General features: G+C 50.1%; 1 protein-coding gene across 1 annotated transcript; it reads right to left on the bottom strand.

Moving 5' to 3' along the window:
- Positions 1-9,221: 9,221 nt before the first annotated feature.
- LOC142209049 (uncharacterized) lies at positions 9,222-23,939 on the bottom strand. The gene is made up of 3 exons (XM_075277989.1): positions 23,846-23,939; positions 12,649-12,754; positions 9,222-10,520 (listed from the first exon to the last, which is right to left on the bottom strand). Exons 2-3 carry the CDS (start codon positions 12,722-12,724, stop codon positions 9,550-9,552), a joined length of 1,047 nt encoding a protein of 348 aa, XP_075134090.1. The 5' UTR covers positions 12,725-12,754; positions 23,846-23,939; the 3' UTR covers positions 9,222-9,549.
- Positions 23,940-24,222: the final 283 nt, after the last annotated feature.

Genomic DNA, 24,222 nt, shown 5'->3' with positions numbered 1-24,222 from the left:
CACGGTATTAGGCAGAGGGTTTTATTGTTATGGCGGCTCGGGGTCCTGTATACATCTCCTTGTATTACATCTGACTATAACATCTGTATTCCCCGCAGTCACGCGTGTGCACTACACTCTCACGACAGCCGGTCTTGCTCGCCCCCTGGTGGCAGATCCCGAACTGCAGCTTTAGTGACGTCTTTTCAAAGGTAAAAATCATTTCACGATTTAACCCTCTAAATCCCAAAGCGAAGCCCGAGTTGTCCCCCTCCTCAGCATTAACCCACCCATTATCACAAAGGAAAGTCTGGACTTGAGGAATCTTGGAAAGATTATATATATATTTTGTACAGAAATGTATTTTTATATATCTCCCAGAAACAGCGCCACCATAGTCCACAGGCTGCGTGCGGTACTGCAGCTCATCATCATAGGAAACGTCAGTTTTCTTGGTAAATTCAGGGTATGAAATTTCCACCAGTGGAGACACAACTTTATACAGGCCGTAGCCTAAACATGCCGCGATTATTCTTGTAAATTGGGTCCATTCACTTAAATAGGAACAACCCGCAATACCACACACAGCCCATAGACAAGAGAGGCGCTGTTTATGGAAGTGGAGTTAAAAGTGTTGGAGAAACTTGGCGGCTTCCTCCTCAGAACAGCGTCACCCCTGGCCGAGTCTGGAATTGCAGATTGTCTTCATTAAATAGAGTTGCAATACCACACACGGCCCATAGACAAGAGAGGCGCTGTTTCCGGAATCTTACATCAGCTTTGTATTAGAAACAGCATTGACATTGCAGCTTAGCTCTACTAATATGAGCTGCAATACCAGATACAGACTACAGACAAGAGAGGCGCTATGGCAATGTGTTATAAGCGTTGTCAGGACGGGATAAGCATGGCTGCCTTTGTCTTATGAATAGCGCTGCCTCTTGACAATGGAGCTGTAATACAACCCACAGCCTGTAGAGTCGAGAGGCGCTGTGTCTCATTAGACAGAGGTGCTTTCTCCTGACCACAGCGCCACCTCTGATTGTGTCTGGTATTGCAGCTCTATTAACCTAAGATGCAATACCGCACACCGCCCACAGATAAGGAGGCGCTGTTTCTGCTTTCCCGTACAACTCTTAAGATTGGAATCACATGGCAGTTTTCCCCTGGGAGCAGCGCCACCCCTGGTCGTGTCTGGTATTGCTCTTGCTGTAGTATCAGGCAGGATTAGTGGTGCGTGGCGCGGGGTCAGATTCTTGTGGCTCGGCGCAGGCCGCGGTGGGCTCAGACTGGTACGCAGGGTCCAATTAGCGGCGGTAAATCCAACTCCGAGCAAAACTTTCCGTTCCGAGTCTCTCCGGAGACCGAGGGCGCTTTAAAGTTCTGGAACGGATAATGTCTGGTGGGTCGTCGTTGCGATTCGCCGGCTCCGTAGACTTCTCTTTGTAGACTTGTTTGTGTTTTGTGGCGCTCCTCACATATTATTGAAATGACTGTGCGTCGGCTTAGAAGCTGCGGCACATTACCATAGCGGGGTCAGCTCTGCCTCTCCCAGAATCCTGTGCGGCGGCAGCAGGTCAGCGCCGAGCGCAACGCAGAGTTCAGCTATCATTAATTATAGAGCAGATCGCAGGATCCGCGCCGCCGCCTCCCCCTGACATCGACGTCTGCTTATTATGTGAACGCTATGGCGGCGGTTTTATTATTACACGAGTTAACAATGATGAGCGTTGCGGTGAGTGGCGGACGGCGCTGCGGCGGACGAGGTCAGACCGGGGCTAACACCTGCGCTGAATGCGATTTATTCCATCTAATCCTCCCAGGAAGACGCCAACGCTCAAATTGTTTGTCTGCTCAAAAAATTGGAGGATTTATCTTGACAATGGTCATTAAGATGCGCGGCGGCGTCTCGGAGGCCGGAGGAGAAGTCACGAAAGTGCAAAGTGCGGAAAACACGAAGGTGCAACAGTAAGGAGCGGCCCAGATAGAGCGGGTAATACAGACGTGTAACATGGTGTCCTGCAGGGGAGGGGCCGTATATCAGGAGGTTCTGCAGCAGCTGAGGTGTGTATTATGAGGTTCTGCAGCAGCTGAGGTGTATTATGAGGTTCTGCAGCAGCTGAGGTGTGTATTATGAGGTTCTGCAGCAGCTGAGGTGTATTAGGAGGTTCTGCAGCAGCTGAGGTGTGTACTATGATGTTCCGCAGCAGCTGAGGTGTGTATTATGAGGTTCTGCAGCAGCTGAGGTGTATTATGATGTTCTGCAGCAGCTGAGGTGTGTATTATGAGGTTCTGCAGCAGCTGAGGTGTGTATTATGAAGTTCTGCAGCAGCTGAGGTGTATTATGAGGTTCTGCAGCAGCTGAGGTGTGTATTATGAGGTTCTGCAGCAGCTGAGGTCTGTATTATGAGGTTCTGCAGCAGCTGAGGTCTGTATTAGGAGGTTCTGCAGCAGCTGAGGTGTACTATGAGGTTCTGCAGCAGCTGAGGTGTGTATTATGATGTTCTGCAGCAGCTGAGGTGTATTATGATGTTCTGCAGCAGCTGAGGTGTATTATGATGTTCTGCAGCAGCTGAGGTGTATTATGATGTTCTGCAGCAGCTGAGGTGTGTATTATGATGTTCTGCAGCAGCTGAGGTGTGTACTATGAGGTTCTGCAGCAGCTGTGGTGTGTATTATGATGTTCTGCAGCAGCTGAGGTGTGTATTATGATATTCTGCAGCAGCTGAGGTGTGTAGTATGAGGTTCTGCAGCAGCTGTGGTGTGTATTATGATGTTCTGCAGCAGCTGAGGTGTGTATTATGATATTCTGCAGCAGCTGAGGTGTGTATTATGATATTCTGCAGCAGCTGAGGTGTACTATGATATTCTGCAGCAGCTGAGGTGTGTAGTATGAGGATCTGCAGCAGCTGAGGTGTATTATGAGGTTCTGCAGCAGCTGAGGTGTATTATGATGTTCTGCAGCAGCTGAGGTGTGTATTATGATGTTCTGCAGCAGCTGAGGTGTGTATTATGAGGTTCTGCAGCAGCTGAGGTGTGTACTATGAGGTTCTGCAGCAGTTGAGGTGTGTATTATGAGATTCTGCAGCAGCTGAGGTGTGTATTATGAGATTCTGCAGAAGCTGAGGTGTGTACTATGAGGTTCTGCAGCAGCTGAGGTGTGTACTATGAGGTTCTGCAGCAGCTGAGGTGTATTATGATGTTCTGCAGCAGCTAAGGTGTATTATGAGGTTCTGCAGCAGCTGAGGTGTATTAGATTCTGCAGCAGCTGAGGTGTGTATTATGATGTTCTGCAGCAGCTGAGGTCTGTATTATGAGGTTCTGCAGCAGATGAGGTGTATTATGAGGTTCTGCAGCAGCTGAGGTGTGTATTATGATGTTCTGCAGCAGCTGAGGTGTATTATGATGTTCTGCAGCAGCTGAGGTGTGTATTATGATGTTCTGCAGCAGCTGAGGTGTGTATTATGATATTCTGCAGCAGCTGAGGTGTATTATGATGTTCTGCAGCAGCTGAGGTGTGTACTATGAGGTTCTGCAGCAGCTGAGGTGTGTATTATGATGTTCTGCAGCAGCTGAGGTGTGTACTATGAGGTTCTGCAGCAGCTGTGGTGTGTAGTATGAGGATCTGCAGCAGCTGAGGTGTATTATGAGGTTCTGCAGCAGCTGAGGTGTATTATGATGTTCTGCAGCAGCTGAGGTGTGTATTATGATGTTCTGCAGCAGCTGAGGTGTGTATTATGAGGTTCTGCAGCAGCTGAGGTGTGTACTATGAGGTTCTGCAGCAGCTGAGGTGTGTACTATGATGTTCTGCAGCAGCTGAGGTGTGTGCTATGATGTTCTGCAGCAGCTGAGGTGTGTATTATGAGGTTCTGCAGCAGCTGAGGTGTGTACTATGAGGTTCTGCAGCAGCTGAGGTGTGTATTATGAGGTTCTGCAGCAGCTGAGGTGTGTATTATGAGGTTCTGCAGCAGCTGAGGTGTGTATTATGAGGTTCTGCAGCAGCTGAGGTGTGTATGATAAGACTCTGCAGCAGCTGAGGTGTGTACTATGAGGTTCTGCAGCAGCTGAGGTGTGTACTATGAGGTTCTGCAGCAGCTGAGGTCTGTATTATGATGTTCTGCAGCAGCTGAGGTGTGTATCCCATCCCTAGTTGCCGTCTCTTCTCTTCCCCCGATCTCTTCTGCCCGCTGTTCACACTGTGGCCTCTCTCCGTGCGGACTCCTCTTCCTCACTTGCTTTGGCTGTGACCTGCGGAGCCTCACCAGTGTTTCGCGGTAAATAATGGAATATTTCTATAGCGATGGATTCGGGGCCGTATTTCTTTAAGCAAAACAAGCAGGGGCTTTGAAGTGGAGCCGCCGTGCAAAACGCAATGTTCTGAGTCTGCAGAGACTGAAATGAAAGCCAAATAAAACTGTGTAATTTTCTTCCCCAAATACAGAAGCACCAGACCAAGGTAACTGGCGGCATATGGAGCGGCGAGGTGCGCGCCTACCTGCATCCAAATGAAGGCGGCTCAGAGAGCCAGTGTCACCGTACACACAGGAGCGATTACAGCTGGCAGCAGGTATACGGCGGAAGAGGGGAGGGCAACGCGGGCTACAATAATAAATACACAGTGAGTGTACGGCGGAAGAGGGGAGGGCAATGCGGGCTACGATAATAAATAAACGGTGAGTGTGCGGCGGAAGAGGGGAGGGCAACGCGGGCTACGATAATAAATACACGGTGAGTGTACGGCGGAAGAGGGGAGGGCAACGCGGGCTACGATAACAAATACACGGTGAGTGTACGGCGGAAGAGGGGAGGGCAACGCGGGCTACGATAATAAATACACGGTGAGTATACGGCGGAAGAGGGGAGGGCAACGCGGGCTACGATAATAAATACACGGTGAGTGTACGGCGGAAGAGGGGGGGACAACGCGGGCTACGATAATAAATACACGGTGAGTGTACGGCGGAAGAGGGGAGGGCAACGCGGGCTACGATAATAAACAGTGAGTGTACGGCGGAAGAGGGGAGGGCAACGCGGGATACGATAATGAATATACGGTGAGTGTACGGCGGAAGAGGGGAGGGCAACGCGGGATACGATAATAAATACACGGTGAGTGTACGGCGGAAGGGGGGGCAACGCGGGATACGATAATAAATACACGGTGAGTGTACGGTGGAAGAGGGGGGGACAACGCGGGCTACGATAATAAATACACGGTGAGTGTACGGCGGAAGAGGGGAGGGCAACGCGGGCTACGATAATAAATACACGGTGAGTGTACGGCGGAAGAGGGGGGGACAACGCGGGCTACGATAATAAATACACGGTGAGTGTACGGCGCAAGAGGGGAGGGCAGCGCGGGATACGATAATAAATACACGGTGAGTGTACGGCAGAAGAGGGGAGGGCAACGCGGGATACGATAACAAATACACAGTGAGTGTACGGCGGAAGAGGGGAGGGCAACGCGGGATACGATAATAAATACACGGTGAGTGTACGGCGGAAGACGGGAGGGCAACGTGGGCTACGATAACAAATACACGGTGAGTGTACGGCGGAAGAGGGGAGGGCAACGTGGGCTACGATAATAAATACACGGTGAGTGTACGGCAGAAGAGGGGAGGGCAACGCGGGCTACGATAATAAATACACGGTGAGTGTACGGCGGAAGAGGGGAGGGCAACGCGGGCTACGATAATAAATACACGGTGAGTGTACGGCGGAAGGGGAGGGCAATGCGGGCTACGATAATAAATACACGGTGAGTGTACGGCAGAAGAGGGGAGGGCAACGCGGGCTACGATAATAAATACACGGTGAGTGTACGGCGGAAGAGGGGAGGGCAACGCGGGCTACGATAATAAATACACGGTGAGTGTACGGCAGAAGAGGGGAGGGCAACGCGGGCTACGATAATAAATACACGGTGAGTGTACGGCGGAAGAGGGGAGGGCAACGCGGGCTACGATAATAAATACACGGTGAGTGTACGGCGGAAGAGGGGGGGACAACGCGGGCTACGATAATAAATACACGGTGAGTGTACGGCGCAAGAGGGGAGGGCAGCGCGGGATACGATAATAAATACACGGTGAGTGTACGGCAGAAGAGGGGAGGGCAACGCGGGATACGATAACAAATACACAGTGAGTGTACGGCGGAAGAGGGGAGGGCAACGCGGGATACGATAATAAATACACGGTGAGTGTACGGCGGAAGAGGGGAGGGCAACGTGGGCTACGATAACAAATACACGGTGAGTGTACGGCGGAAGAGGGGAGGGCAACGTGGGCTACGATAATAAATACACGGTGAGTGTACGGCAGAAGAGGGGAGGGCAACGCGGGCTACGATAATAAATACACGGTGAGTGTACGGCGGAAGAGGGGAGGGCAACGCGGGCTACGATAATAAATACACGGTGAGTGTACGGCGGAAGGGGAGGGCAACGCGGGCTACGATAATAAATACACGGTGAGTGTACGGCGCAAGAGGGGAGGGCAGCGCGGGATACGATAATAAATACACGGTGAGTGTACGGCAGAAGAGGGGAGGGCAATGCGGGATACGATAACAAATACACAGTGAGTGTACGGCGGAAGAGGGGAGGGCAACGCGGGATACGATAATAAATACACGGTGAGTGTACGGCGGAAGAGGGGAGGGCAACGTGGGCTACGATAACAAATACACGGTGAGTGTACGGCGGAAGAGGGGAGGGCAACGTGGGCTACGATAATAAATACACGGTGAGTGTACGGCAGAAGAGGGGAGGGCAACGCGGGCTACGATAATAAATACACGGTGAGTGTACGGCGGAAGAGGGGAGGGCAACGCGGGCTACGATAATAAATACACGGTGAGTGTACGGCGGAAGAGGGGCGGGCAACGCGGGCTACGATAATAAATACACGGTGAGTGTACGGCAGAAGAGGGGAGGGCAACGCGGGCTACGATAATAAATACACGGTGAGTGTACGGCGGAAGAGGGGAGGGCAACGCGGGCTACGATAATAAATACACGGTGAGTGTACGGCGGAAGGGGAGGGCAACGCGGGCTACGATAATAAATACACGGTGAGTATACGGCGGAAGAGGGGAGGGCAACGCGGGCTACGATAATAAATACACGGTGAGTGTACGGCGGAAGAGGGGAGGGCAACGCGGGCTACGATAATAAATACACGGTGAGTGTGCGGCGGAAGAGGGGAGGGCAACGCGGGCTACGATAATAAATAAACAGTGAGTGTACGGCGGAAGAGGGGAGGGCAACGCGGGCTACGATAATAAATAAACAGTGAGTGTACGGCGGAAGAGGGGAGGGCAACGCGGGCTACGATAATAAATACACGGTGAGTGTACGGCGGAAGAGGGGAGGGCAACGCGGGCTACGATAATAAATACACGGTGAGTGTACGGCGGAAGAGGGGGGGACAACGCGGGCTACGATAATAAATACACGGTGAGTGTACGGCGCAAGAGGGGAGGGCAACGCGGGATACGATAATAAATACACGGTGAGTGTACGGCAGAAGAGGGGAGGGCAACGCGGGATACGATAATAAATACACAGTGAGTGTACGGCGGAAGAGGGGAGGGCAACGTGGGCTACGATAATAAATACACACGAGGATGATGATGACGTTGCAGAGGTTCGGTACGGGCAGAGCTTTTCCTGTTCCTGCTCATGTGATACAGACGAACACAAACCCATGTGGCAGATCCAGAAGTTTCCGATCACCGATTCTGCACGACTCGGCCAGTTCTTGTTTTTTCGGGTTACATACAGTGATGTGTAAATAACATCTACATCTGTCTATAAGGGGTTAAACCAATGAGCAATAAGAGCTCCGAGTATATGGGGTGATAGTATATACAGAGCCTGGTGTCAAGGATAACTGGGCGGGGCATTGTTAGCTCCTCCCAGCTGGATACCAGGCCGGTATAATAAGTTAGGAATTCTGAGCCCCCACTCATTTAACTCTTTATGGACATGTAACTTATGTTTTAGTAAATATTTACATAACCTTCTAATATTGATCACCTATCGATACAACTGGTGACTTACTTTAAGATGCAGGACCCCCGCAGATCAGCTGTTTCCAGCGTTGTCTACATGCCAGGGGTTGCTCGCTCGCCGTACTCTTATCATCAGCACAGATTGGTAGACAGTTGTCCCATAGACTTAGAATAGAACCCCATTGCAGTACTGATAACCACCACTAGTGCAGCACTGGGCATGGCCCCACGCTCCAGGCCGTGCCATTGGTCAACACTCTCTAAAATTGATGGTATATCCTAAGGAAACACTGGAAAACCCCTTTAAATTACAGAACATCTTATTTTTGTAACAGTATTGTAGTGTTCCTTTGTTATTCCTACTGGAAACACATGAAACAAATTGACAACTGGGTGTCAAATCATTGCTGACTATATCAGGGACTACGTAGGGACACACCAGTCTGGCAAGAAGGAATGGTAGCAACATTTATCAATTAATTTATACAATTCCAGGAGGAACAACAGAGGTACAGCATAACAATTGTAAAAGAAGCCCCAATTGTTACTGCATGTGGAATTCAAGTATTAACTACAATGGAAGTGTTAGGAGAGTGGAGAGGTCCTCTTTAAAGGGCTCAAGACAGAAGTTATTAAAGAGGACCTTTCACTGTCTCCACCTTTGCATCCTTCACTAGGTCCTGCTCCACTGATTCTGGCGCAGTTGGAATTTTTTCGTTAGCCCCTACCATTCCTGAGCAATCACTGATATTAGTTTCAGCACAAGTGGGCGGTCTCAGACTACCTGCTCCAGTCCAGGACCGCCCACCTGAATAGAGAGAATCTAATTGTGCTACAACTAACCGCACTGATTGCTCGGGAACGGTGGAGGCTAGAGAAAAAATTCCAACTGTACTGGAATGAGCGGAGCAGCGACTATAGAAGGATGTAAAGAGTTAGAGTTGATGGGGGTGGTGAAATGTGCCCTTTAATGTAAATTTTGGTAAAATTTTGAAATTAGTGAACAACGTTCGACTTTGACTGGCAAGTCCATGAAGAAAATCTTCAGAAACCCGGACCATGTCTGTGAAGGACGATCCTGACCAACACCAGAGTTTAGATATGTCCTTGGTCAGTCTGCAGAACCACTGTCATGGCCTCCCTTTACCAGTATAGCGCCTCCTATAGTCACACATGCTGTTGCACACCATTTATTTTTTTACAGTGACAAATACTGACCATTAAGTGTATATTCTACACCAAAAAAGTGATGTTACCCTATTTAAAAGGAAGAAGTGGACACATGGGTACAGGTAATATGGGCACAGGCGGCAGGGCTGCACCAAAAAAACATCAACGAAATGCATGTCCAATGGTTTCCGAATAAATGCTGGGTAATACATGGAAGGAATAGCTCCCCTAGTGGCCAGCGTGACAAATTACCAGACAGCTGGCACCTGATATAGTCTCATTGCAATGTGAACAGGTGTGGATTTACATTATATACACATGGCGATTGGGCCGGGACAGGAGCCTGCAAATTTTAGGAGACTCTTCATTGGATCCGTATCACAGCTCCCCCCTGGCGTGCTGTATATAGTGCTCATGGAGCCCCCCTTCTTGTGTGAAGCGTACCCCACACTCAATACACTTATACTCTCCTTTCTCTTCCCACCTGTCCCGTTCCTTCCGGTGAGTCTGAAGATGCCGTCGGTAGTTGGACGCTTGGCTGAAACTCTTCTCGCAGAGGGTACAAGGGAAGGGTCTCTTTCCGGCGTGGACCGCCCTATGCCTCTGGTAATTGGAGCGCTGGTTAAAGCTCTTGCCGCACTGTTGGCACTGAAAGGGTCTCTCTCCGGTGTGAATTCGCAGATGGCGCTTGTACCGAGAGGAGAAGAAGAAAGTCTTGCCGCAGATGGGACAGGCGTGAGGCTTCCGAGAGATATGCAAGCTCCGATGCTTCTCGAAGGTGCGTTGGGCCCGAAACCTTCTGCCACAATCCTGACACTGGTAGGGTTTGGGATCCTCGTGCACCCACTGGTGGACCCGGAGAGTCTCCAGCTGGGTGAATGCTTGTGGGCACTCCGGGCATCGGTAGGGTCTCTCCCCGGTGTGGATACGCAGGTGACGGGACAGTTTGGCCGAGCAGTTGAAAGCTTTCCCGCACCAGACGCAAACCCGATCCTTGCGATGAGCTTGTTGGTGTCTACGGAAGGCTGGCTGACTCGACAACTGCTTGCCACATTGCGAGCACTGGTAGCCACGTTGGCCTGTGTGTTGTTCATGATGGCCGTGCAAGGCCAGAAGCCAGCAGAAGCGGCGGCCACATTCGGAGCAAGAATATGGCTTCTCGCTTCCCTCGATGGCCCCAGCCCGGGCCACGTCGCAGTCTTTGCAGGTGTATGAAAGGTCGGCGGCATGGTTGCGTCGGTGAAGTTTGTGCGCTCGAAGAGTTTGGAAAGTCCGTCCGCAGTCGGGGCATGGGGGAGGAGGGGAGTCCTCGGCCGCCAAGTGGGTGTCGGAACTGTCCTCCAGGGGTTCTGCAGTACAATGGTGAAGAGAAGGAAATGCAATTAATCAGCGTTCCCAAAAAATGTATCGGGTGGTAACGACTGTGTGCTATACTCCACTATCAGACTGCACCGGATTTACTTGTAGTCTGTTAACATGGATACAGTCTTATTACAAATGTGTCATGTTAATACTGCTTTAATAGCACTCATATACTGCGCCTGCTATTCCCCCAGGGACCGAGCATGCATGTGTTCTGAATGGGAAGAAGGGAGCAGCGTACTGCCAGACATCCATTCCCTCCAAACACGTCTCTCTCCAAAATTCATCATGCCCGACCCTTCCTTGTCATGAGTTGGGGCAGGCAGAGTTGTGACTTTCGGGCAGGGATTTCCTATAGACTAATGGCTGACAACAGGGAGCGGTAGCGTTTCTCGGCCCAGCCAGTACAGTGAAGCGTTTCTTGGTCCAGCCAGTGCAGCGCAGAACATCTTGGCCCAGAAAGTGTAGCGCAGTGTTTCTCAGCCCAGCCCGTGCACCGCAGCATATCTCGGCCCAGCTAGTGCAGCGCAGCATATCTCGGGCCGGCCCGTGCACCGCAGCATATCTTGGCCCAGCTAGTGCAGCGCAGCACATCTCGGCCCAGCTAGTGCAGTGCAGCGTATCTCGGCCCAGCCAGTGCAGTGTAGCGTATCTCGGCCCAGCCAGTGCAGCGCAGCATATCTCGGCCCAGCCAGTGCAGCGCAGCATATCTCGGCCCAGCTAGTGCAGCGCAGCGTATCTCGGCCCAGCCAGTGCAGTGCAGCACATCTCGGCCCAGCTAGTGCAGCGCAGCGTTTCTTGGCCCAGCCAGTGCAGTGCAGTATATCTCGGCCCAGCCAGTGCAGCGCAGCATATGTCGGCCCATCCCTTGCAGAGCAGCATTTCTCAGCCCAGCTAGTGTAGCATATCTCGGCCCAGCTAGTGCAGCGCAGCTTTTCTCGGCCCAACCAGTGCAGCGCAGCATATGCCGGCCCAGCCCGTGCTGCGCAGCGTTTCTCGGCCCAGCCAGTGTATTGCAGCATATCTCAGCCCAGCCAGTGCAGTGCAGCATATGTCGCCCCAGCCAGTGCAGCGCAGCATATGTCTGCCCAGCCCATGCTGCGCAGCGTTTCTCGGCCCAGCCAGTGTATTGCAGCATATCTCAGCCCAGCCAGTGCAGCGCAGGATATGTCGGCCCAGCCAGTGCAGTGCAGTATACCTCGGCCCAGCCAGCGCAGCGTTTCTCGCCTCATTTCTATTCCGAGCGTTGATGATCCGGGCTGAGTCTCCTCTAATTTGCCTGTGATTCGCATTTCTACGTTGTGTTCATCTGATGTAAGAGGAAAGTAATAGCGCCCCGCCCCTTCCGAAAAACAACACGTCCCCGGTGACATCACTTTCTGTGATGGAATTCATAAACAAAGACATCAATTATTTACGAGGGCTCCTTTGTCTGAACGTCGCTGTGGAATTACCGCGTTTTCTCCGCTGAGATCTGCAGTCGAGCAGAATTCGGCAGCTGATAATAAGAACAGATTGCAATTATAGTCGTCAGAAAGTGCGGCGGCAGCAGAATCCGAGCTCATTAATGTTAATTAGGGAGAATGTATATGATGTTTGCTGTCTGCACCATGGCCGATCGCTTAACAAACAGCAGGACTGCAGAGCTGGCGCTCCCGTCATGTGCTGAGCATCTCATCCGAAGGGCCCGCGACTAGTGTAGACTCCTATAGACGGCGTAATGCGGGGTCTGACCTCTGCCATATACGGGGCCGGCCGCCATATTTATAGGATCCATGTATAAGGATTGCTATAGGGAGAAATAAATATATGACCCTTAAAGGGGAAGTCTTCAGATGGGCACCATCGGAGAGGACTTGGAGCACAAAGTCTATTGGAAGGTCTTAGAGGTTGTAGTTTTAGGACTGTGATACGTTGCGGACCTAGTGTAGACCTATAGCTTGGTGGTCTTTCCATTCTCAGATGTGAAGGGCGGTGACGGCTGATCCCTACGTTGGTGGGCACGGTAGAGGACCTTGCACTACAAATATTATAACTCTGGTACAAATTTAAGCCCAGTCTTAGGGATGTAACTCAGCAATATGAGGATGACTTAAGCAGGGAGCACAAACTTACCGGGGGTCGTATCGAGCTGCTCCTCAGACTTTCCTTCCCAGTTGGATTCTCCTGAGTCCTTCTCAAACACTGACATGTCTATGGGGTAATGGTGCCGGGTGGAACTCTAGAAAGAAAAGAAGGAAAGCCTGATGGGACATGGTCTCCAGAAAAATCCATACTGATGGACGAGGAGGAGCACTGACAACAGGTATATCTGACAACAGTCATGGATGTCATCAGAGATCACCCGTCTCAACCACAAGTGATGGTACCAATAGTCCTCAGCATCACTGGTGACAACTCTGGTGGGACAGAAGTAAGGTGAGAAGGTGACAACATTGGTGGTACCAGAATATGATGGGCAGATGACAACTCTGGTGAGACAGAAGTAGGATGTGATGGTGTAAAAACTAAAGGCTATGGTTCTATCCTCAGTTTTCTGCTGCGCCAGCTTTCAGGCGATGCCCGCTCATACCAAGCTGCTCATACAGACACATAAAAAGGAGCAAATCAATCTGGAAGATTCCTAAATAACCATGGAAGAAATGTGAAGCAGCCAACAAAGGAGTTAAAGGCAATGTCTGAGGTTCCCTGGTCTGAGGGATGTGCTCATGGCGGAGTGCAGGCCGCTGTCACTAAATGAAGCCTCCTCGTCTAGGTCACTCTCCTCGGTGTATACAGACCCTCCGCACATGTCCTGGACACAATCACTGCCAATATCAGACAGTCACACGCTCAGCACCGGCCGCCGGGGTATTTATACCCAACAGAGGAGCAATGTCTATAGGGAAAGGTCTGGGCATAGCGAGGGGCCGGGGAGGCTGGAGGCGCAAGGAGAGAGACGAGTCTCCAGACACAACACACATCGTATGCCAATATACCGGGGGTGGGGGAGGGGTCCGGAGATTCGGCAACATCTCCTCTAAAATCCATGAAATCACCAGTAAATACTAATATAAAGCAGCGGAGTCGGCCTTGGTTCTCTGCACCATCGATAGTGTGTCGGGGGTCTCATTCTGGATCTCCATCGATTATCCTTAAGAACATCTTGAAGGACCCAGCACGTCTATGCACTATACAGCCAACCCATTGGTGAAGACCAGACAATGCTTGCAGTCACCTGCAGGGGCGCTGTGGGGAATATGATCGCTGGGTTGTAAGAGGCAAAAAGACCTTCCTGTATGAAGGTGGAGAGTCTGGTCAGAGTGAGAAGAATGCAGGACTTGTGGAAAGCTTGGTGACAACTCTGTAAGCACTGGGATAACAGTGACTATTGGTCCAATATAAGGTCAGATATTACTCCGATCTTTATATAGAAGTAAAAATTAATTAACAAAAAAAAGAAAATTCAAGAAAAAAGTGAAAGTGTTTCATCCGTTACCTGACAACCAACGTGAGAAAGAACAAAACACTTCAGATCAAGGACAGAGAGGCTCAGAGATAAGCGGCGTGCCACAATAATGGCTGCAGATTAACTCAACACTGTATATGTCCACTGCCCTGCAGGAGCCGCCGCCGACCTCTACTACAGGGGGAGATGAGGCTGGAAGTGGTCAGAGACCGAACATCAGCTCCAGGCATTCAAGAAGGGGTGAAAGCCCAAAATATATGAGGATCGGGATGGAAAACGGAGCTGCTTTAAAGGGAACCTACCGACAACAAAATCACTTCTACAGTGTTGGCCAAAAGTATTGGCCCCCCTGCAATTCTGTCAGATAATACTCGTGTTCTTCCAGATAATGATTACAAGCACAAACTCTTTGGTATTTTCTTCATTTAATTTGTCTTCAATGGAAAACCACAAAAAGAATTGTCAAAAAGCCAAATTGGATATAATTCCACACCAAACATAAAAGGGGGTGGACAAAAGTATTGGCACTGTTGGAAAAATCATGTGATGCTTCTCTAATTTGTGTAATTAACAGCACCTGTTACTTACCTGAGGCACCTAACAGGTGGTGTCAATAACTAAATCACACTTGCAGCCAGTTGAAATGGATTAAAGTTGACTCCACCTCTGTCCTGTGTCCTTGTGTGACCACATTGAGCATGGAGAAAAGAAAGAAGACCAAAGAACTGTCTGAGGACTTGAGAAGCAAAATTGTGAGGAAGCCTGAGCAATCTCAAGGCTACAAGTCCATCTCCAAAGACCTGAATGTTCCTGTGTCTACCATGCGCAGTGTCATCAAGAAGTGTAAAGCCCATGGCACTGTGGCTAACCTCCCTAGATGTGGACGCAAAAGAAACATTGACCAGAGATTTCACCGCAAGATTGTGCGGATGGTGGATAAAGAACCTCGACTAACATCCAAACAAGTCCAAGCTGCCCTGCAGTCCGAGGGTACAACAGTGTCACCCCGTACTATCCAGTGTCAGCGTCTGAATGAGAAGGGACTGTATGGTAGGAGACCCAGGAAGACCCCACTTCTTACCCAGAGACATAAGCCAGGCTGGAGTTTGCCAAAACTTACCTGAGAAAGCCAAAACCGTTCTGGAAGAATGTTCTCTGGTCAGAGGAGACAAAAGTAGGAGAAGGCCTCAACATAGAGTTTACAGGAAAAAAGAGGCCTTCAAAGAGAAGAAGACGCCCCCTACAGTCAGACATGGCGGAGGTCCCTGATGGTTTGGGGTGGCTTTGCTGCCTCTGGCACTGGACTGCTTGACCGTGTACATGGCATTATGAAGTCTGAAGACGACCAACACATTGTGCAGCATCATGTAGGGCCCAGTGTGAGAAAGCGGGGTCTCCCTCAGAGGTCAGGGCTCTTCCAGCAGGACAAGGACCCAAAACACACTTCAGGTCAGCACTAGAAAATGGTGGTGAGAGAAAGCCCTGGAGACTTGTAAAGTGGCAGCAATGAGTCCAGCCCTGAATCCCATAGAACACCTGTGGGGGAGGGGGAGAGATCTCTTGGTGGCAGTTTGGAGAAGGCCCCCTTCACATCTCAGGGGGGACCGCGAGCAGTTTGCCAAAGAAGAAGGGTCTAAGATTCCAGCAGAGCCTTGTAAGAAACTCATTGCTGGTTAGCGGAAGCGGTTGTGCGCAGTTATTGTGTCTAAAGGTTGTGCTACCAAGTATTAGGCTGAGGGCGCCAATACTTCTGTCCGCACCAGTTTTGGAGTTTTGTGTAAAATGATCAATGATGTGACTTTTTTTTTTCATTCTCTTTTGTGTTTTTTCATTGCAAGCAAAATAAATGAAGATATTACCAAAGAGTTTGTGCTTGAAATCATTTTCTGGAAGAACAAGAGTATTATCTGACAGAATTGCAGGGGTGCCAATACTTTTGGCCAACACTGTAACCAATAACAAAGCATCAAGGCAGGAACTTACCACAAATCCATCCAATCTTACATACAAAACATGGCCTCTCCCCATCTCTAGCGACTCGCTGCTTTGTGATTTTCATGTACCATGGCGCTCGCCCGCGTAGAGTGTAAAGAAGGCGAATTATCCAAACAAAGCGATATTGACTCACTTCTCTAACTGATTGATCAAGCTGGGGGCGATCACATCCATCGCCTGTACAGCAGCTACGTGACGGTCGTACATGGATCTGGGAACTGTAGAGTCGTGTTTGTTCTGCTTTCCTCGACTCTGTTCACATCACGTCTCAGACTTACATCAGAACTAACGTCTGGTCTGTACCCTACAGACAAACAGTTGCCCTCAATTGTAAATCGCTGAAAAATGGCCGAGATCAGCATATATAAGTCTCTAGTAAGGTTGAGTGATCGGGATTGGAAAAGATCGGATCCTGATCGGCGATCGAGCAAATTTCACGATTGGGATCAGATGGAAAATGACCAGATATCGAATTTTAAAATCGATCCTGAAATCTCAAGATCGGCTCAACCCCAGTCTCTAGCCTGACTCAGACTTTGGAGGGCCATGTTGTAGATTCAATGGTTTAGTTCCTGATTAGCAATCGGGATCGGAAAATTTCACAATTGCGATCGGCTAGCAAATGATTGGAAATTGGATTTTGAAATCTCAAGAACGGTTCAACCCTACAAGTGACTTTTCCCGTAGAGAAACATTGACTAGGTTTAAGTGATCAAGATCGAGAAAGTTTGGATCCTGATCGGCGATCGAGCAAATTTCTTGATTGGTTTCAGATGGAAAATGATCGGAAATCAGATTTTAAAATCGATCCTGAAATCGGACTTTGGAAGGCCAAGTGATGGATTCAATGGTTTGGCTACTGATTAGGGTTGAGCAATGGGGATCGGAAAAGATCAGATCCCGATCAGTGATCGAGCAAATTTCACGATCCCGATCGGCTGCAAAATGATCGGAAATCGGATTTTGAAATCTCAAGATCGGCTCAACCCTAAAAGTGACTTTTCCCGTAGAGAAGTATTGACTAGGGTTAAGTGATCGGGAAAGATCAGATCCCGATCAAGCAAATTTCACGATCGCTATCGGCTGGAAAACAATCGGAAATCGGATTTTAAAATCGATCCTGAAATCTCAAGATCGGCTCAACCCTACTCCTGATCACACGACGCCCTTATTAACTCCCATTTGATATTATATGTTATGGTGCCATGTAGCAAGTCGGTCTCCTTGGGTGTTCCCCTTTAATGTCTGATAGCTGTGGGTCCCATCTCACCACAGCTTGTGTCTGGAAGCAGACGCCCCATGGATACCGCTTTAAGGCCTTGACTATAGCGCAGAGCCGTCATTTTGTTTACCGCGTACCTCTGATATACACAATCCCTAATAGCTGCCTCTTTAATATCACAAGAATGACGGCGAGGCTGCTCCGGCGGTCACAGTATAGAAGATTTATACGGATACTTGTGCTCCTTATGTCTTCACATCAAACAGGTCCTTGTAAGAAGCGACACGAGACGTCTTGTCTTAGGAGTGAGTCTAATTAGAGCGCTCGGATGACAGTGTGAAATACATCACTACAACATTAACATTCCCAGGCTAATTTTCGCAGTTGTCTGCCGGCTTGTCAATAACACCATCACGCGGCTGCTACTAAGCAAATGTTATCTTACTAAATGGGAAGCGGCCTCATTACCGTCACACGTTCCGCCTGCGCAAATGATTTCTAAAAAGGGAAATGGAAGTGAGGACTAAATAATTATCAAAATAAAATAATTGCTACCTTCTCCCGGCTCCACGACTAACAGGGTCAGCCTGCGTGCTATTGTACCGTACCAGGCCGGATGTATTGGTGGGCGGTGCAGGATTGTTAAATGCACCATTTTATGGGTCTTTTGCTTTTTTTTATGCAAATTAATATTCAAATGACGGCAGAATTTACAAAACAAAAAGAAAACAGGTTCTGTGACTGTTGCATTGACTTCTCGAAGGGCTTGTGCGTCTACACCGGAGCCGACTTGTACAAGCTGAGCTGTCGTGTAGAATATGGGGGAGGGATAGGGTTACTGATAAGACAGGCGGACATCAGACTGCGAAAAACTATAGAGAGGAGGGTTGAGCCGATTTGGAAATTTCAGGATCGATTTTAAAATCCAATTTCCGATCATTTTCCAGCCAATCCCGATTGTGAAATTTGCTTGTTCGCCAATGGGAATCCGATCTTTTCCGATCCCTCAACCCTAGTCAATGCTTCTCTATGGGAAAAGTCACTTTCAGGGTTGAGCCGATCTTGAGATAACCTCCGACCTCGATCCCGCTGGAACAGATCGAGATCGGAATTCCGTTCGTGAAATTTACTCAATCGCCGATCGGAATCCGATCTTTTCCAATCCCGATCACTCAATCCTAGTAGATAGTCAACCAGCCAAGTAGTAGATTCCCTGGTCAGTACATGTATCAGCCAGGGGGGCTACGAAGAGTGGACATTCTTGCATGGACATCCCAGGTCCACCAGGGTGAGAATCTTGCAATAGACCTGGATGTCTAAGCATTAAACATACACATTGATTTCTATGAAAAAGGTGTAGTACTTCATATGTCCTGGGGTGGCGATGAAGGGGAATGAATCACTTTTGTTTCCAGCATAGGTCCCAGCACCAGGACACTCTATGATCATCATCTGTGCCCTCCAGCAAAAAAGGAACGTCCATGGTTCTGGTATTAAAGGGGTTGTTGCGTTAGACTAAGAGATCGGGATCCATAGGTTTGCACTTCCCATCTCTGGAAGAACTCAGCTGTCCAATGGAACTGGCTGTTTCCAACTGGCACCTGAAATACTTTGTCTTTCCTGTAGGGGCGCTGCAGATCATAGAGATGACAAAAAGCCGCCACACTAAGGGTTGTCCAACGAAGGCAATCTTCTAAGTCTGGCACTAGTAGACTGGGGTGAAATCTAAGGAATCTCCCCATTCTCCCAGCTGAACCCCCACATAAGCTCTCCCAGAATAAGGTGCACGGTAGTAAACATCTTTAATGAAGTCAGGGATGACCCCAAGGGTTGTCAATAGAAAAGGATGCAGTCAACTGGGGATGAGACAGAATCATATGCGAACCGTGATCCAGGAATTGATACCAGGAGTAGAACCGCAGATACCAAGCGGCAAATCCAAAGGGTAAGACTAAAGCGTAAACCAGGAACAAGACCAAGGCAAGGATCAGGAACAGAGTACGGAGTTAGGTCAACAGGTGTCTCACACGTAGGGCCAGCCTAAGCCACAAGGGACCCAATGGAAGGCACACGGCCTACAATTAGGGTTGAGCGATGGGGATCGGAAAAAATCAGATCCCGATCGGTGATCGAGCAAATTTCACAATCGCCATCGGCTGGAAAATGATCGGAAATCGTATTTTGAAATCTCAAGATCGGCTCAGCCTTAAAAGTGACTTTTCCCATAGAGAAGCATTGACTAGGGTTAAGTGATCGGGAAAGATCAGATCCCGATCGAGCAAATTTCACGATCACGATCGACTGGAAAATGGTCGGAAATCCACTATGCCATGGATTATGCTGCTTATACCTCTTTGCTATCACTATAGGCACAACTATAAGGAAACGCACCCACTGCCCCCGGATGTGTCTTGATGTTCCCCGTCCATAGTCCTATACAAGTGATGCCACCATTACTTCTTTCACCCTCCCATAAATTCCTGTCCCGTTTATTACATCCAGGCACGATGTTAATCTTCGCCTTATCCACCAGCGATTTATGAGCCTTTACATAAAAAGGGAAAAAATCAGATTGTGGCCAGTGAAGAGGGCAGGCTCCGGTAAGGTTAGCTGGCCAGGGTAATGACTGTATTTCACGGTTCAGTCACAAGCAGAAAATATGATATCGAGTCAGCCTTTGGTAGATTTTCACTTGAGCTCCTCCAAAAAGCACACGGATACGGTACAGGAAACAAAGCTGACGGACATTGAGATGTTGGCCAGGGTTTATGTTCTTTAACTTCCATTAAGATCTCACCAACTTTTTTAAGGTAGCCAAAACTTCTCAAAACTTACCTCGAAAGGCAAAATGGAAGGGACCTGTTCTTCCATAATGACCTCGATCAACTTTGATTTTTTTGTCTTCGAGGATCAACGCTTTGGAAATGTACACAGTCCAGTCACATTAATGTAACCACCTGTCACAATCCAGAATAACCACCTTTGGCAGAGTGGACCACTGCGAGACGTGCAGGAAGAGAGATGTTGTGATGATGATCACTGGGATGTTGAGCCTTGCCGACTCCAGTGCTGTGGCCAGCTGCGCTAGATTACGCGGTTGAGCATCCATGGCACGAACAACCTGATCGAGGTGGTCTTACAGATTCTTGTTTGGGTTCAATCCAGGGAATGTGCTGGCCAAGGGAGTACGGTAAACCCATCCTGGTGCTCCTCGACGTCAAAAGTAGGCGGTGCTCACATTAATATGACTGGACTGTGTATGTACTGTCTGACAGTGTTGGAGTGTGTAAGGAGAGGCCCCACTGCCGAGGGAGAACGGTATCACACAAGTGTCACTTATTTATTACTAGCATCTTCCCGCGACTTCGTCTGCAGGTTAGCGTTGGCGCTGAGCCAGTGATATTAACACATGCGTGCCCGGTTCTGATCCGTCATGCGCCGACACGCCTACCTTTGCGCAGCCCCGCCAGATGTGTTCCTAGCCCACCCACGCGGCCTCTGTACCTACCGTCAGCACCTTGCTTCCCCTGGCTGGCCTCGTCCCTCGCGCTCTTGCTCCTTTGTGCTCCGGCACCCCCTCTGCTTTCTATGGCCCTGGGCCCCGCGCCCCCATCCCCTCGGTGGCCCCTTTTGCGTTGCCCCTGGCCCCCTCTTCCTCCTGGGGGGCCCCTGGCTCTACCTTCTAAGGCCCCCCCCCCACCCATGGCCCCCACCGGACTGGCAATCCCCAGACCCCCTAGCCGGCCGTGGCAGATCAGTGTGGTCCTGCAGCGAGCGCACACAGGCGGGGCAGCCGATGCACTGCTCGCTGACCGACAGTACGGGCGCTTGTGCCGGACGCTGTGGATTTCTCAGAGACGCCTTGATGTTCTTCAGGGTGGATGGCCGATAGCTCCGCCCACACTGAAGTGGCAGCCAACCGGGTGAGCAGCTGAAGGGCCTGGGATGACGTCATCTCAGGTCCTTCAGCAAATTCAGACATGTAAATCACCGGGCGCGAACGTCAATTTCAGTGGCGTACGGGGACACCATGTAGCCTATGTTTCAATCCAGGACCCAAGGTATGTGTGTGTCAAATTTCAGCCAAATCCGTTCGCCCGTTTAGGCGTGATTGAGGATCCAAACACAGAAACTTTCACATTTATAATATCCTAGGACTAGGATAGGATAGGATCCTTACAGGAGGAATACAGGAAATAAAAGCGTTCCCAAACATGGCGACAGCTCCTCTTTACCGCTGAATCATAAGGATCTCATCGCACAAACGTTTATTATATGTAAAATATCCTGATAAATACGACAATTGGCATAACGTGAAGATCCGGCGCTTGTAGATTTGTGGCGTCTCGCCAGCCCAATGCAGGTCTTCATTTCACAGAATATTCCCACATGGAGGCTGCGGCGTAAATCACCTGTTGTAATACGGAGCAGACGACAGGCGCGGCGGACAAGTTTTACGGCCCGTCTACAGGTGGGACACATTCTGTGCGCAAATCAGAAGCGTATCGTCTGTGTGGTCCAGGTCCGGAAATAATCTCATCTCAACGCAGACAGCGAGGCTCCTACCGCCAGCAAAATATATGGAGCAGGCCCGACGTGAATACCAATGCCGGGTACGGACGTGCCGCTCTATTTCGGGTCATGTGATGAACGCCGGCCATCGATCTGAGCCTGGTCCGAGCAGAGAACCGCAGCAAGGACAATAAATCCAGTCACAAGGGGTATAAGGCCCTGTTCACGTCGCCATCAGACGTTCCGTCACTGACAATTTCGTACACAGAGAAAACTGTGCTAAGTGGGAAATTCACACACAGGGCTAGTGACCGCGTATTTTGGTCCTGATTTTGGCCACGTCAGAATAGGACCAAATGCGCCTGCCGCGACTGTTGCGGCTTCCCGCTTCGGAGTAGGTCCAAGTGAATGGGCCTAGTACAGAGGGTGCTGTCGCTCGATCAGCTGCGGAATCCGCCTGAAGAAGGGACAACTCGCTTCTTTTTTGCGCTAGCCGTCTACTTAGACCTCTATTGTGAGGTTGTTCACCCACAAAGGTGGACAGAATCTTAGTCCTCATCGATCACGGTCCGTCACTCTACGTGCCAAGGCCGGCGCTGGTCAATGTTGTGTGTTCCGGTGGTTGTAAGAACAAGAACGAACTGGAATGGGCAAGTCCAGGCTGACGGAGATGGAGAAATAGAGCGGGAAGATTTTCCGGACAACCCAAATTGCAGCAGTTCCTAAGGAGTTAAATCACCACCCCTAAGTGTTGTCACAGGGACAGATCAGAAGAGCCTCAGTAACACCTCTCATGTCTACGCCGTCACTTCTCCACGCTCCCGCCATCGCTGCTTCTTCTTCTTCTTCTAGATGTAATTTAATCGGCTCAGCGACCTATGAATAATTAATAACAACATTTTCCGAAAACGCGGACGAATAAGCCGTGCGATCGGGGGAAAATACAGCAGGTAATTTTCTAAAGTCCTGGCAATAGACGGCTTCATACGGAACGGCCTGACATTTCCCGGAGGCGACATTAAACAAGTCCATGAATTTCATCACACGGTAAGACGGGAGCGTTGTACGGCTGAGGCGTCAGCGAGAAGGTTACAAGAGACGGCGGCAGGAGCGGCACGCGATATAGGCGAGCGCGCCGGGAAGTCTTGTGCTCTTCGGAGGCTTTAGGGCTGACAATGGGGGGCTGTTTGTTAGGGCCACCCAGGTTACGGGGATTCTGTAAGGACGCTGGGGACATTAATCATGACCACTAAATGGTTAATGATTGGGATTGGAAGGGAGAGAAGGAGTTAACTGTGGGCGTCGACACCATGTGACCGCGCAGGACCTTACGTCACATGACTGTGGTCCTTACCTTAAAGCCATCGTTGGCAACACAATTCTGGCCCCTCCAGAACACGCCCACAAACCGAAACCCCGCCCCTTCATAGCTGGCCCACCCTCTTTCCGTAACTATTGGCAAATATGGGTAAATCACCCTAAAAATCTGTACATCCCCCCCAAACATGGGGGTCCTCGCAGGGGGCCGTGTACCGTTAAGGGTCCCTACTAATAAGTAAGGATCGTCCATAGGTGGAGCACCCCTTTAAATTAATGGGCGGTCACTACATGAGTTGTGTAGCAACACCCGCCACTGTACCACCTGTAGGTACCACGTCGCCCATACTAGGATGAGCAGATCTCTATTTATTTTAATACTTTGGCGCCCCCGAGAGGGTCAGTGGAGGAATACCAATGGGCGCAATGGGCGGAGCTCTACTTTAAAGGGTTAATCTATACAATTTGAGACACGCCCACAAGCCCATACCCGTGGCTTGCGGCCCTTAGAGGGGCGCTACTATACACCGTAAACGCTCTTGTATTGGGCGGGGCCTCCTCCGCCGCTCGGGGGCGGCCATATTACTGAGGTCTCTGCCCACATATGGCGGTCCAGGTAGTCACGGTGTGAGGAGGCCTCCATCTTGCAGACATCACGTGACTGTCTCCAGGGTCCCATACCTCCTCCCCCCACCTCCCCTCACACACCAGGTCACTGAGCCCTGGGGCAGATTCTTCTCCCTTCCCCCCCCCCCTCCAGCTCCGTCCCCCTCCCCCATCATCACGTCACAGCCCGGTCACATGACCGCTCTCCTCACCTCGTCCCTCCGGGCAGCCTCAGGGGTCAGAGGTCAGCGCCTTGAACGCCGTTTCCATCACAACCAAACGCACAGACAGATGATGCTCAGCCGGTGGGAGGAGTCAGCCCCCCCTCTGCACATGACGTCACAGCGCTTAGAAAACAGGAAGACGGCCGCCGTCACGTGAGCGTCCTGCCTCGGCGGCCATCTTGGAGGCGGCATCACATCACAGAAATCCGAAGTGAATAGTCGTATTTTATTAATATTAAGATCCGTGTTCGTGCAGGGAAGATTCTAGAAACGATCTGGCTCCATTGTATGATATTTAGTTGCAAATTATCTGCAGCAGATGTGTCCATGAGGGAACACAGCCTTGGGTTATGTTCACACCTGAC

Source organism: Leptodactylus fuscus, chromosome 6 (assembly GCF_031893055.1).
Source record: "Leptodactylus fuscus isolate aLepFus1 chromosome 6, aLepFus1.hap2, whole genome shotgun sequence".
Lineage (NCBI taxonomy): Eukaryota > Metazoa > Chordata > Amphibia > Anura > Leptodactylidae > Leptodactylus > Leptodactylus fuscus.
Note: the sequence above shows the minus strand (reverse complement) of the source record. Positions and strands in the feature narration are given on the sequence as shown.

Excerpts from the sequence above, each read along its gene's own strand:
- LOC142209049 (XM_075277989.1), bottom strand. The coding sequence starts at position 12,724 with ATGTCAGTGTTTGAGAAGGACTCAGGAGAATCCAACTGGGAAGGAAAG. Across the intron at positions 10,521-12,648 it reads GCAGCTCGATACGACCCCCG|AACCCCTGGAGGACAGTTCC; the intron begins GTAAGTTTGTGC and ends ATTGTACTGCAG.